This window comes from Electrona antarctica (genome assembly GCF_951216825.1).
Source record: "Electrona antarctica genome assembly, chromosome: 15".
Taxonomy (NCBI): domain Eukaryota; kingdom Metazoa; phylum Chordata; class Actinopteri; order Myctophiformes; family Myctophidae; genus Electrona; species Electrona antarctica.
The window spans coordinates 40,989,371-41,004,370 of NC_136796.1; the positions used below are offsets into that span (position 1 = coordinate 40,989,371).

Below are 15,000 nucleotides of genomic sequence, written 5' to 3' on the forward strand. Positions count from 1 at the left end.
TCCGTTTCTATCATCAGGACAGACTGGAAATAGCTTCATACTTTTAGATCGTCTATTTTTGGTGAAGAGAGTTGGTGTAGATGGAAGAATTCATCAAGTACAGTGGAACTCATGTCTGTTTTGTAAGATATTTTTTGGGCCTTTTCTGCCTTTATTGGATGGCGTACATTATGGTCAGGAAATGAGGAGAGAGGGGTGGGGCGTTTTTTTTTTTTTTTACTATTTTGTCTACATTATCTACATTGACACATTGTGAGCTTGTAGACTGGCCATTTTAACTATTCAAAAATGTTTTGCAAAATACTAAAAAAAAGGCAAAGAAGTTTAGGGATAAGGGGTTTAGCGGTGACGAAAATGGAGCCCCTAGGTCCCCGGACCGCTACACTAACCGCCCGGGCCTGAACTCATGTCTGTTTTTACTAAGTCTAGAGGGTCTTAAGTGCCAAGTGGTGCCAAGTATGCTGCGGCACCAACTGGACTTGCGTCATGGCAGGGCGGCACACGCTTTCAGAGTCCCTATAGTGAGGAGATGAGGGTTCTGGTCCTCCTGGCTGGCCTGATGTAGCTGCTTCTGAGTCCCTATAGTGAGGAGATGAGGGTTCTGGTCCTCCTGGCTGGCCTGATGAAGCTGCTTCTGTAATGAGGAGATGAGGGTTCTGGTCCTCCTGGCTGGCCTGATGAAGCTACTTCTGTAATGAGGAGATGAGGGTTCTGGTCCTCCTGGCTGGCCTGATGAAGCTGCTTCTGTAATGAGGAGATGAGGGTTCTGGTCCTCCTGGCTGGCCTGATGAAGCTACTTCTGTAATGAGGAGATGAGGGTTCTGGTCCTCCTGGCTGGCCTGATGAAGCTGCTTCTGTAATGAGGAGATGAGGGTTCTGGTCCTCCTGGCTGGCCTGATGAAGCTACTTCTGTAATGAGGAGATGAGGGTTCTGGTCCTCCTGGCTGGCCTGATGAAGCTGCTTCTGTAATGAGGAGATGAGGGTTCTGGTCCTCCTGGCTGGCCTGATGAAGCTGCTTCTGTTGTGAGGAGATGAGGGTTATGGTCCTCCTGGCTGGCCTGATGAAGCTGCTTTCAGAGTCCCTATAGTGAGGAGATGAGGGTTATGGTCCTCCTGGCTGGCCTGATGAAGCTGCTTTCAGAGTCCCTATAGTGAGGAGATGAGGGTTATGGTCTTCCTGGCTGGCCTGATGAAGCTGCTTTCAGAGTCCCTATAGTGAGGAGATGAGGGTTCTGGTCCTCCTGGCTGGCCTGATGAAGCTGCTTCTGTAATGAGGAGATGAGGGTTCTGGTCCTCCTGGCTGGCCTGATGAAGCTACTTCTGTAATGAGGAGATGAGGGTTCTGGTCCTCCTGGCTGGCCTGATGAAGCTGCTTCTGTAATGAGGAGATGAGGGTTCTGGTCCTCCTGGCTGGCCTGATGAAGCTACTTCTGTAATGAGGAGATGAGGGTTCTGGTCCTCCTGGCTGGCCTGATGAAGCTGCTTCTGTAATGAGGAGATGAGGGTTCTGGTCCTCCTGGCTGGCCTGATGAAGCTGCTTCTGTTGTGAGGAGATGAGGGTTATGGTCCTCCTGGCTGGCCTGATGAAGCTGCTTTCAGAGTCCCTATAGTGAGGAGATGAGGGTTATGGTCCTCCTGGCTGGCCTGATGAAGCTGCTTTCAGAGTCCCTATAGTGAGGAGATGAGGGTTATGGTCTTCCTGGCTGGCCTGATGAAGCTGCTTTCAGAGTCCCTATAGTGAGGAGATGAGGGTTCTGGTCCTCCTGGCTGGCCTGATGAAGCTGCTTCTGTAATGAGGAGATGAGGGTTCTGGTCCTCCTGGCTGGCCTGATGAAGCTACTTCTGTAATGAGGAGATGAGGGTTCTGGTCCTCCTGGCTGGCCTGATGAAGCTGCTTCTGTAATGAGGAGATGAGGGTTCTGGTCCTCCTGGCTGGCCTGATGAAGCTACTTCTGTAATGAGGAGATGAGGGTTCTGGTCCTCCTGGCTGGCCTGATGAAGCTGCTTCTGTAATGAGGAGATGAGGGTTCTGGTCCTCCTGGCTGGCCTGATGAAGCTGCTTCTGTTGTGAGGAGATGAGGGTTATGGTCCTCCTGGCTGGCCTGATGAAGCTGCTTCTGTTGTGAGGAGATGAGGGTTATGGTCCTCCTGGCTGGCCTGATGAAGCTGCTTCAGAGTCCCTATAGTGAGGAGATGAGGGTTATGGTCCTCCTGGCTGGCCTGATGAAGCTGCTTCAGAGTCCCTATAGTGAGGAGATGAGGGTTATGGTCCTCCTGGCTGGCCTGATGAAGCTGCTTTCAGAGTCCCTATAGTGAGGAGATGAGGGTTATGGTCCTCCTGGCTGGCCTGATGAAGCTGCTTCTGTCATCCGTCCTCGAGGTTGTCCTCCTGTTGGTGAAATAACGGTGAGGATGGTTTTCTCTGTCTCCCAGAAACAACATCATCGTTTCTTCTCTTTTCTCTCTCTCTACAGATGGTTCCCTCCCCAAAGAGCCAAAAGGAGATGTGTTGGGTCAGATAGCAGGTAACACACACACACACACACACACACACACACACACACACACACACACACACACACACACACACACACGCGCACACACATTTCGATTTCTTTATTTGAATCCACAAATTACAATTCATTTTACAAGGAGACCAATATAACGGGGTTGACAGTTCATGTTCACTTAAGGATACACATGGCACCTCCTCCTCCACACAGACAAACTGCCTATAACAGCCGAAACAGAACACACACACACACACACACACACACACACACACACACACACACACACACACACACACACACACACACACACACACACACACACACACACTGTACACACAAACGCATCGACTTGTCCTTAGCAGGTATATGGCAATTCCTGGTCACACAGATACAGACTCACACTTTTCTGTATGCAGCATATAACACAATGACCTCACAAATTAATTAATACATTACATTTCTTGAGCAAACAATTCAATCGGGCATCACAGAATCTCATTTCATCACCTTGTTTTATTGAATTAGATTATTTTGATAGGACTCTTTAAAGATACATTGAAATTAGTAATTACACATTTGACAGGAGGAATCCACTTTTTTAGAAAATGGGTGCTTCAAGTGAATCAGCACATTTAATTTTGAGGTGTCATTTTTTCATTACATTTTATTCTGATAACGGATCATAATGTCATATGGTCATTAACCCATTTTGGGCGGGAACCCCTTTTGGTGTTTTAAGCATTATGTTATACTTTAGCTATTGAAAAATAGCAGATCTACAAGCTCTACAAGCTTGTAGGTCTGCTATTTTTGAAAATGTGGCACAAATCTTTGAATATATTCTTTCAGAGCGAACATTTTTAACTCAAGGGGTCCCTGGAACAACATATTTTCAGACGGGGGTCGGCGGCAAAATACAGATAATTCTGGGGGTCCTTGACATGAAAAAGGTTGAGCACCGCACCACTGACATTTCTGAAAACTGTCATGATTTAGAAGCACATTTGTAGAATCAGTTCTGGCTGTAGTCCGTCACGTCTCCCTTCCTCGACAACAACTCCTTAATGCTTCCTCTCCCGTTCTTAATGTTCTCTCCATCTCCACCCTCTGATCCATACGTCATACTCTGCGTCTTCCCAAGCCCTGATTGGCTACCTGTGTCTAAGCACCTGTCTCTGTAGTGACGCCAGCCTCACGAATGAGGCCCTCTTCTCTCCTCTCCTCTCCTCTCCTCTCCTCTCCATATCTTTTTTTTACCACTTAACCTGCATTCAAACACTTTAACGACCTACCCGAGTGTGACATGAAAAATAACAATAATAAAAGCTAGATTATATCAATTGGTTTGGTTCCTCTCCTCAAACATCCTCCATCTATCACATCACTTCACTAGAGCTCAACTGATATACTGTTCTGGCCGATATGTCGGCTATTATACGTGTGTGGAATCTGTATCGGCAGTTATGCAGCCGACATGTTCCCCATTTTGACCACTTTCAACAGCGAACATTTTCAAAAGTTTGCAGTAATTTTTCAATATCTATTCAGTGGACCAAAAGAGTTATTCCTCTGTCTATTTTTCAATTATATTCAATAAGTAGTTAAATGAAATACATTCTAGGTAAATGTTCTCAAATAGAAACTTTAATCAAAGTTTTTTTTTTTTTTAATCACAATAATTTGCACTTTTTTACTAAATATCTTAATCGGTAATCTGTGGTCTAGGACAGTGGTTCCCAATGTGGGGTCCGGGGACCCCCAGGGGTCCTTGAGGGAGTTCCAGGGGGTCCCCAGCTAAATGATAGTTAGGAAGCAAATGGGCCCTTGTGGGTCTGTAACTCTGAGAGTGTACCTATGAAACCAAATGGACCCGACACTCTCAAGAGTTAAATTAACATTGATTTTACAATATAAATTGGGGGTCCAATTGAAAAATGCATGAAACTAATGCATGTCAAACTGGGCGTCCTTGAAATAAAACGTTGAGAGTCATTGCTAGAGCTGTAAAAATCTTCTCTTATGGGGGTCCCTGGCATGTCTTTTCAAATGGGGTCCACTCCGTGGGCTAAAACATGTCAATTTGGGGGTCCTTTACATGAAAAAGTTTGGGAACCACTAGTCTAGGACTCTAAAAACCGGGACCGGCATCAGACCTGAATCTGGCGTCGGTCGGGCTTTGGTGTTTTAACTTTAGCTATTGAAAATAGCAGATCTACAAGCTCATAGCGCGCCACGGAGTGGCGCGCTACGAGCTTGTAGGTCTGCTATTTTTGAAAAATCGTAAAAAGGCGGCACAAATCTTTGAATATATATTCTTTCAGAGCGAACATTTATTTTATTTCGACGTCAGGCCTAAATGGATTAAACCTTTTCTGTTGTGCTCTGTTGCTCCAGTGAGCCAGTTCTGCACTCTCTTCTTTCTCCTAGCAGGTTGTACTGGTCACCCAAAGCAGACCACTAGGCCATCCACTGCCCTGTGGGTGGCTCCATTCATGGTCACTGTTCCACTAGTCTGTGTCAGTGTTGTTCAAGGAAGAGGGGTTCCGCTCTTAGCCACCTTGTGCTGACTTAGCGACGATCGCTTCCTGTTTGAGAGGGTCCCCGGGTGGGGCCCGGGTGGAATTAAACCAGGCCATCTGCGCTGGCCTGACCTCCACTGACACAGGTCTGAGTGGGTGCTTAGAGAGTGTGTGTGTGTGTGTGTGTGTGTGTGTGTGTGTGTCTCTGTGTCTCTCTGTGTGTGTGTGTGTGTGTGTGTGTGTATGCGTGTGTGTTATGTTATGTAATAATGCTAATGCCGTCGGATGTCGACAGATGTGCTGAGAAGTGCTTTTTAGTAAGAGAGCAGGGTGTCTGTGTATGGGGGGGGGGGGGGGGGGGGGCTTTGGGTTTATCCTGTCCATCTCCCTTCCTTTGCCCTTTCTCTGGCTTCCATCTCTGTTTTCTTGTTCTATCCCTCACCAAATATCCCCCTTTTGTTTAGTTCAGTGGAAGTTCAGACATTTTCATGGCACGGATTTGGCCTTGACGGCCAAATGTATTTGTCCTCAAACTCCCCATTTGAAAAGATGTTCTGCCTGCAGGGGACACCCCCTGGGAGGAGATTTAGTTCATTTTTGGACATCCGAATAGCCGGAAAAAATAAAATAAAGCTTTTTAAACTATTCCTCCTTTTTCGCTGGGGACCCCATGGAACCCCCTCGAGTACCAAGGAAGGACCCCTGGGGGTTCCGAACAACACCCCCCACTTTGAGATCCAGTGGTTTAATGTGAGACTGAGATCCGGTGGCACATATCGAGAGAGCCGAGCGAATGAGCACTTGGCCTTAACCGTTCTGGGCGGGAACTCCGTTTGGTGTTTTAAAGCATTATGTTATGCTTTAGCTGTTGGAAAAATAGCAGACCTACAAGTTCATAGCGCGGCACTTGGTGCCGCGCTATGAGCTTGTAGATCTGCTATTTTTATTTTCGAAAAAGCGTGAAAATCTTCGCTTCTTTCAGAGCGAACATTTTAAACTAAAATCTTTGCTTCTGGGGGGGGGGGGGGGGGGGGGGACCCCCCTGGAACAACATATTTTCAGATGGGGGGGTCGGCGGGCCAAATACAGATAATTCTGGGGAAAAATTGAGCACCACTGATGCAGAAACATGAGGTATTTCAGAAAACTGTCAGGATTTAGAAGACATTTTTTAAATTTCGACGTCGGGCCTAAATGGGTTAAATTCTCTTTCCCCCTCTCTCTCTCTCTCTCTCTCTCTCTCTCTCTCTCTCTCTCTCTGTCTGCCTCCCCTGCTGTGTTTGTGTCGTCGGGGTAACCCTGGCCCGCTTTCCCTCTCCGTTACTCTACCCTGCTATTAGAGGTCTGGACGGATGGGGAGAACGAGAACAAGGGAGAGGGCTCTCTCTCTCTCTCTCTCTCTCTCCCTCTCCCTCTCCCTCTCCCTCTCCCTCTCCCTCTCCCTCTCTCTCCCTCTCTCTCTCCCTCTCCCTCTCTCTCTCTCTCCCCCTCTCTCTCTCTCTCTGCATGGCCCAGACCCAGACAGTAGGGCAGAGAGAATGGGTCAGAAGAAGAATACAACACACAGTCTGTGTCGTTTTTAAACCACTTGAACCCCCAGCGTCCATATTCTGGGGTCCATGCTCCAAAAATAGCACTGGTTCTGCCTTACAGAGCACTGGTTTCTGCCCTACAGAGCACTGGTTCTGCCTTACAGAGCACTGGTTCTGCCCTACAGAGCACTGGTTCTGCCCTACAGAGCACTGGTTCTGCCCTCCAAAGCACTGGTTCTGCCTTACAGAGCACTGGTTCTGCCCTACAGAGCACTGGTTCTGCCCTACAGAGCACTGGTTCTGCCTTACAGAGCACTGGTTCTGCCCTACAGAGCACTGGTTCTGCCCTACAGAGCACTGGTTCTGCCCTACAGAGCACTGGTTCTGCCCTCCAAAGCACTGGTTCTGCCTTACAGAGCACTGGTTCTGCCCTACAGAGCACTGGTTCTGCCCTACAGAGCACTGGTTCTGCCCTCCAAAGCACTGGTTCTGCCTTACAGAGCCAAAGGGCAGTAACTACGGTTTAACCCATTTAGGCCTGACGTCGGGAAAAAAAAGAAGAATCTTCTAAATTCTGACAGTTTTCTGAAATACCTATGTTGCTGTATGAGTGGTGCTCAATATTTCATGTCAAGGACCCCACAAATGATATGAAATTGGCTGCCGACCCCCATCTGAAAATATGTTGTTCCAGGGACTCCCCAGAAGCAAAGATTTGGGTTAAAAACGTTCGCTCTGAAATAATATATATTCAAAGATTTGCACTACATTTTCACGATTTAAATTTTTTTTTCAACAGCTAAAGTACAACGTAATGCTTAAAACACCAAACGGTGTTCCCGCCCAAAATGGGTTAAAAGTGTTCCAACTGTTCGGCCAAATGAGATGTCGGCAAATAAGTGATTTTTTGCACTAATTGTAAATATGTTCTCGGTTCAAGTGTTTATCCCCCAAAATCACGAAGGCTAATTTGACCTTTGGGATTTACACAAATAAATCGCCTGTGTCCAGGGGCAGTGTAGCGCATTGTGAACTTCTAGATCGGCTATTTCTGGGCGAAGAGATTTGGTGTAGATGGAAGAAGAGAGAGAGAGAGAGCGGCCGAGCCAACTCTGGTCCACTTCCCCAAGTCTAGAGGCTGTGAGTAGTTCAGTGTTGGGGCTGTCTGTCGCCTCAGCGTTTACGACAGCCATCATGCTTTCACAGATTATGCCTGAATTCTCTCTGTATACCGCAAACCGTGTGGCTCTGATTACATGTACTTTATTGTTAAGTCATTGCATTCGTGTGTGTGTGACTGTGTGATGTGTGTGCGCGCAGCCAAGAATGGCTATTGTAACGTATGTGTGTTCAATTGCACACACATACATATGTATGTATTCATGTATGCGTGTATGCAGGCATGGATGTTGCATGTGTCTGCACACTTGCACACACATCCACCACGCGTGCGTCCCTGAGTGTGTGTATTGAGCGTCTCTGGTGCCAGCTGTACCCACAGTGTGGGCATTGTTAAAGCATCCACAGCTGTGTCCGATCAGGCTGGCCAAAGGCCAATAAAAGAGCCTGCCCTGCGTTGCGGCGACCAATAGGACGCCTCTGTCTCTGGGACCTGTAGCCACTGGACGTGGACCGTGGAGGAGGAGCCAGAAACACAGAGTGACGTAGGCTAGACTTTAGCCGTGGTACTGATCTTAAAAAAAAAAAAAAAAAAGTCAGATCTACATGCTAACAAGCGTGCGGATCTCTTCTTTTTTGGCAAGCGACGCCCCATGGGCGACGGCGAATAAATTATAACGGAGACTAGAAGATCAGGAGGCACTGTCTGACATACGAGAGAGAGAGAGAAAGACTGGGTGTTATTGGGGCGAGAGAGAACATCGTCTTGGTAAATAATTACAAACCACAGGCTGCTTGATTAAGCAGCAGGGAGGATAAGACAGCGCTTCAGTCTCTGAGAGAGAGAGAGAGAGAGGCTCTGAAATTGAGTTAAATGAAAGGTGCACTCCGTGATGTCCTAGCAGGAATTGGATCTCATCTCCCACGTGAGAGATCACATTTCCAACCGCCAAGGCAAGAGGTCATCTCTCCCTTTTGACAGGAGCAGTGTTGTTGCACATATAAGCTTCAGGCGTTACTACGCACGCAGTTTGGGTCCCATTCTAGTTTGATGGTTGCCCAGCCTGTAGTGTTTATTGCATTGTGTCTTGAGACACAATAGGCAACATTCCACGCGCGTTGCTTGCTTCCACCTCTGACCGTGTTCAGGTGTGGCGGGTGGCCTGTCCTCTTCCTGCCCCTCCCCTCGTCAGGCCTCTGACCGTGTTCAGGTGTGGCGGGTGGGCTGTCCTCTCCCCGTCCCTCCCCTCGTCAGGCCACTGACCGTGTTCAGGTGTGGTGGGTGGGCTGTCCTCTCCCCGTCCCTCCCCTTGTCAGGCCACTGACCGTGTTCAGGTGTGGTGGGTGGGCGGGCTGTCCTCTCCCCGTCCCTCCCCTTGTCAGGCCACTGACCGTGTTCAGGTGTGGCGGGTGGGCTGTCCTCTCCCCGTCCCTCCCCTCGTCAGGCCTCTGACCGTGTTCAGGTGTGGCGGGTGGGCTGTCCTCTCCCCGTCCCTCCCCTCGTCAGGCCACTGACCGTGTTCAGGTGTGGCGGGTGGGCTGTCCTCTCCCCGTCCCTCCCCTCGTCAGGCCACTGACCGTGTTCAGGTGTGGCGGGTGGGCTGTCCTCTCCCCGTCCCTCCCCTCGTCAGGCCTCTGACCGTGTTCAGGTGTGGCGGGTGGTGGGCTGTCCTCTTCCTGTCCCTCCCCTCCCCAGGCCTCTCACAATTATTGCACGTTTGCATAATTGTCATCATTTTCCATGTTGAAAAATGTTCATATACATTTTCAAACAGTGGAAATGTCAGATCTACAAGCTCACAATGTGTTGTTGTGATGCGAGCTTGCAGATAGGCTATTTCCACTACCGTTTGAAAGTATAAAGTTAATTAATATGTCTGTCATTTTCTTTGTATAGTTAAGCTATTTGTCAGATCTGCTCCGTGCAATTTTAGTTGACAAAGCCTAAAAGCCAAACATAAACGGTTTCTTTTCCTATGTTCAATGTAGATAAAAACACTTAAATTGTTAATCACAATTATTTGTATACGACAATGATGAAAGTAAAATATGATGGTGACAGCCCTAGGTGTGTGTGTGTGTGTGTGCGAGTGGGGAGGCGATCCACTATTCCCGACCCGTCCCTTCCCTCTCTGTACTGGGAGCAGCCTCAGGGAATGCCTGGCATTCCAACACATCCCCCAGCCAAGCATTCCAGACCTGCGGTCAATGTGGGAAGTGACGAGTACACACACACACACACACACACACACACACACACACACACACACACACACACACACACACGCCACGACCAATGGCATATTTTTGGGTCTGATGCATCCCGATTTTGAGACCCTCGATTACCAATGTTTTGACCAATATCTTTTCATTTTCTAATCTTTTCTTTTTTTGCTTACAATTTTCGCATTTTGCAGACAGTGCAAATACAATGCAATACATAACAAATGGTCATCAAGAATCATACGTAAGCTAAGAACCTAACAGTGGCATCCTACTATACATGCGCCACGTCTCTGTCTGCCTGCGTGCGTGCGCGCGCGCGTGTATGCACGTAACTTGAGAACCGTTTGACCCGCCGACTTCACATTCGACACACGCGATCCACACCCCCGCAGGGTGTGCAGTGCCCGGTACAGAGTCGGTCGGACCCACAGTTCTCCAGAACCACCACAAAAGGCTCGGGCAAGGCTCTTGCCAGTGGGCCTAATGAGGCCAACTCCTTTCACCTGTGCAATTTCCAGCCTCTGCCTCAGCCAATTGAGGCTCAACCAATCAGGCTCTGCCTTTAATGAAACTATATGTTTATACACTATCGAGTGCTATGTCTACATAAAATGCTTCTGCTTTTTTAACCACTGAAGGCCTATTTAAAAATAAATAAATAAATAGCCGATCTAGCTCACCACTTTGTGAAAACTTTTGGAAAGTTCCGAAAATATTCTCCAATTATAATGACATGCCCCAAAAATAGGGATGGCAGGTTTAAAGCGGTTAAAAACTGGGACACATCATCGGCTACATAACAAATCAAGTCAAATAATGACACATTAAATATACACATGCATACATCAGCCAACCCAGTACCTGGAAGAGAGACGCACGCACACATACACACACACACACACGCACAGTTTCTGTTAGTTGTTCCGATAACGATACTGGTACCGGTTACTCGGGCCGATTACCACCCTCAAGTACTCGTACTCGGTTACTCGGAACCGGCCACGATACTTTGACCCGAGTACCAAAACATCCAATTGACACTATAGGCTGAACGAATGCAACGGGAGCAAGCCTGACCCAACACTGCAGCAAATCTTCAAAAACAGCTGATCTACGAGCATACATGACAACTGACAAGCGTAGATCGGAGATCCATCTGCATCCATGAGGAAAAGGAGCTCAAATAAGTAGTTACTCAACAAAAATAAAGTATTCGTATCAGTACTCTGTATCGGCGAGTACTAAAAATTAAGTACTTGCACTCGTACTTGGTCTGAAAAAAATGTTATCGTCGGGACTACTCTATAGTTTCTGCTGACAACAGCTGGTTGTGGAACCAGTGTCTCCAAGTCAGCTGCTATCATGGACCATTATGAGATTATTCCTGTACGCCACTGGCCTCAAGTGTGTGTGTGTGTGTGTGTGTGTGTGTGTGTGTGTGTGTGTGTGTGTGTGTGTGTGTGTGTGTGTGTGTGTGTGTGTGTGTGTGTGTGTGTGTGTGTGTGTGTGTGTGTGTGTGTGTGTGTGTGTGTGTGTGTGTGTGTGTGTGTGTGTGTGTGTACGCTTGTGCGTCTTGGCACTGCATACTGGTGCATTCGTGCATGTACTGTACTGTTATGTGTGAATGAGTGCAACTGTGCATAGCGTGCACTGCACGCACACATGCACACATGCACACACACATTCTGCACGTACGTACGTGTGCGTATTTATGTGGTATGTAAGCAATGATTCCCCCCCCCCCCCCGCCCTCTATAGTCCATACCACACTGTCCATCTGTCTCACTCCGACCAACTGTTGCATTCTGGCTCCGCCCACACACACACACACACACACACACACACACACACACACACACACACACACACACACACGCTCTCTCTCACTCTCAGTCTCAGTCTCAACCTCCCCAGGGTTTTGTGAGGTGCTAGTATGGTGGAAGTGTGTGTGTGTGTGTGTGTGGTAAATTGCTTTGTAGTATTATCCCCTTTAATGCCCACTTGACCTCTCAGGACCCTACTGGTCGGAAGCCTTTTCATGTCTGGGTGAGTGTTGACTGCCAAGAGACAAAGACACACACACATTCACTGTGCGAGGGTGTCGGTGTGTTGACAGCGAGCACACGACTCCACCACCACACACGCACACGCACATGCACTCGCACACAGTTTTGACCTGTTGTAATCACTCCTTTTGTCTAAAGATACACACATGCAGCTGGAGATGTCAAACGCCTTTCATGTGATTTAGAGATATGTTGGAGCGTCTCTCCGTCTGTCTCTCCCCCCCCTCTCTCTCTCTCTCTCTCTCTCTCTCTCTCCCTCTCTCTCTCTCTCTCTCTGTCAAGGTTGACGTCATGTAACTTAGTCGTTACGTCATCTCCTCTTCCATAAAGGCGCCAATGCGCCAGAACTGTTCTTCTGAGTTTGTATCTAAGATTTAACTTGTTCTTTGAACTCTTCCACCTTTCCCGTCCGAAGTCCTATCAATTCGGTTAGCCTCAGTCAAGACTCAGACTCTTAACAAAGTTAGGAGATCCGATTATAGTCAGTCTCTCACACTGAGTTTTAGCTCCCAGAACATGCATAACGTGCTCTGAGCTTGTAGATGCATGACACCGCTGCTCAACTAAGTATATAAGTTGGTGGGCCTTTACTCTGATGGCTTTCACATTTTATTGTATTGAGTATAAAATGATTAAATATGGCCTATTTTGGCATTGCAGTTTGCACAGTACTTCTTTTTGATTATTGGTATCCGGTTATTGCCAGTTATTTCTTTGTATATTTCAGTTATTTGTCATATCTGCCCAGCGCCCCGTTCTTGTTTACAAACCCTAAAAGGCAAACGGAAATGACATTTTCATGTTCCAATGTTCAATAGAAAAACAATTAAATCTTGAATCACAATTATCTATATGATGACAATTAATCGGCAAGTAAAACGTTGTGATTGTGTTCGCCGTACCTGTACCCTGCGTATATTCTTTCTACGTCCGAGCATAGACATGGTAACGCCCCGCCTGCCTCTGATTGGCCTACCGACACAGCCGGTGTCTCCGAGGTGGAATATACATGCTGGATAGTCTGCTGCGCGAGGTTACTCCGTGGTGGGAAATAAATAATACAAGTCAAGTACGATATATAATGGCTACAAGAGAATGACAGCTTGGCACGCGCGACAGCAACTTTTATTTTTGTAGAAGAGGTAAACTAATATTGTTTATGCCGTTGGCCTGTTTATTTGTATACATGTGTAAACTTTAAACATTATTGTACTGTAAAAAAAAAAGTATTTTCCCTTGATCTTTATTAGTATAATAGTATTAGTTTAGTGTTAGTTTAGATTAATACACGATAATCAACACTAACACTTTAATTTAGAACACAGCCAAATCAAATCATAGTACATAGGCCTTCGTGTTCAATCAATTATTCAATCAAATAAATGGTGCATTTATATATAGAAATATACAAATTACTGTCGTGTGTTGCCATTCTCTTGTACGTACGTATTATTTCCCACCACGGAGTAGCCTTGCATCTCAGAGGACAGGCAAGACGGGCAGTGTCGGTAGGCCAATCAGAGGCAGGCGGGGCGTTACCATGTCTATGCTCGGACGTAGAAAGAATATACGCCTATACCCTACCTCTTTTCACCCGTTCCCCACCCCTCTCCCTGCCTCTCTCTGGAGGAGGAAGGGGTGCGGGGGATTCTTCCCCCAGACCAAAGTCCCCCTCATTCCCTCCTAAGCAGCTTCTCTGACAGAGTGCAGTGTTGGCGTTATCACTCCACATATTGTGGATTATCCCCCTTCCTTCCTCCCCACACGCCACCCCACCCCACACCCACCCACCCCAGACCCCCTAAACCAGCTCAGCCCTCACAGTGACAACACCCTTAACCCCCTTTTTCTGTCCCACCCGTGACCCCACCCCCTACTACGTCTCAAAGTGTGTCCGTTAGATTAACGGCTCTGAGTAAAGTCTGTTCCACAGTTCTTCTTATAAACCCCCCAGACCTGAAGGTCCATCCTAAAAAACGCCTCCTAAATGGTTTTCTTAAAAACCTTGACATTGACTTTGTCACTTTGTGTGCTAAAGAAATTATATCTCAGATGGAAACATGAAAGGGCAGAAGATACTTTCCCCCGGATAGAGAGGTATATAAAGAAGTTTACAACACGTCTAAATGGGTAAAGCAGGAGGGTGGCGATCCGACCGGCTGGCGTTAGCCTCCCCAGCGCAGATTGACAGACGGTGGTACCACGTCATCCACTCGTCACGTCATGTGGAAATGTCAGCATCAGGGTTTTCCACGAGGAGGTGCGGAAAGTGTCAAGATGATGGGAGGAGGGGGAGGGTGGGGGGGCAGGGTGGGGGGGAGCTAGGAAATATGGTGGTTACTTAACCCATTTATACCTAAGTTCGAGTCTTCTAAATCATGATAGTTTTCAGAAAAACCCATGTTTCTATGTCAGTCGTTCTCAACCTTTTTCATGTCAAGGACCCCAAAATGTACATGTATTTGGTCGCCAACCCCCATCTGAAAATATGTTGTTTCAGGGACCCCCCCCAGAAGCAAAGATTTGAGTTAAAAATGTTCGTTCTGAAAAAATATATATTCCAATTTTGCGCCACATTTTCATGATTTTTCAAAAATAGCAGACCTGCAAGCTCGTAGCGCGCCACTCGGTGGCGCGCTATGGGCTTGTAGATCTGCTATTTTTCAATAGCTAAATTATAACATAATGTTTAAAACACCAAAAGGGGTTCCCGCCCAAAATGGGTTAACTAACGCGTTTTGGAATGGCAGGATTTAGGCTTTTGGCTACAGTTTTTCCTCTGAGCGGGCAGGCTGGATCCCTGTGCCACGTTGGCGGGTCTCGTGTTCCCCACCGGGGGCTGCTACTGTATTACGGTGGCAAATTGGACTGCCTTTCCCATCAGCCATCATCGGCCAGGCCAACTTTTTGTTGAGACGGAGCGGTCCCGTTAAGATGACAACGTCTCACACAGGAGTGGCGCTTTGCTCAGACTCAGACGCTCTCCTATGTGGCTGACGGGAGCTATAGCCTTGTTCTGGTTGG

At 47.5% G+C, this 15,000-nt stretch overlaps 1 protein-coding gene across 12 annotated transcripts in view; it reads left to right on the forward strand.

Annotated features, from left to right (window-relative positions):
• LOC306937824 (triple functional domain protein) overlaps positions 1 to 15,000 on the forward strand; it is a 142,181-nt gene that overhangs the window by 30,679 nt on the left and 96,502 nt on the right. For all 12 annotated transcript variants that reach the window (XM_079521798.1, XM_079521802.1, XM_079521804.1 and 9 more), the window contains exon 2: positions 2,476 to 2,526. In XM_079521798.1, the coding sequence (XP_079377924.1) occupies positions 2,476 to 2,526 (51 nt within the window). The remainder of the gene's footprint in view (positions 1 to 2,475; positions 2,527 to 15,000) is intronic.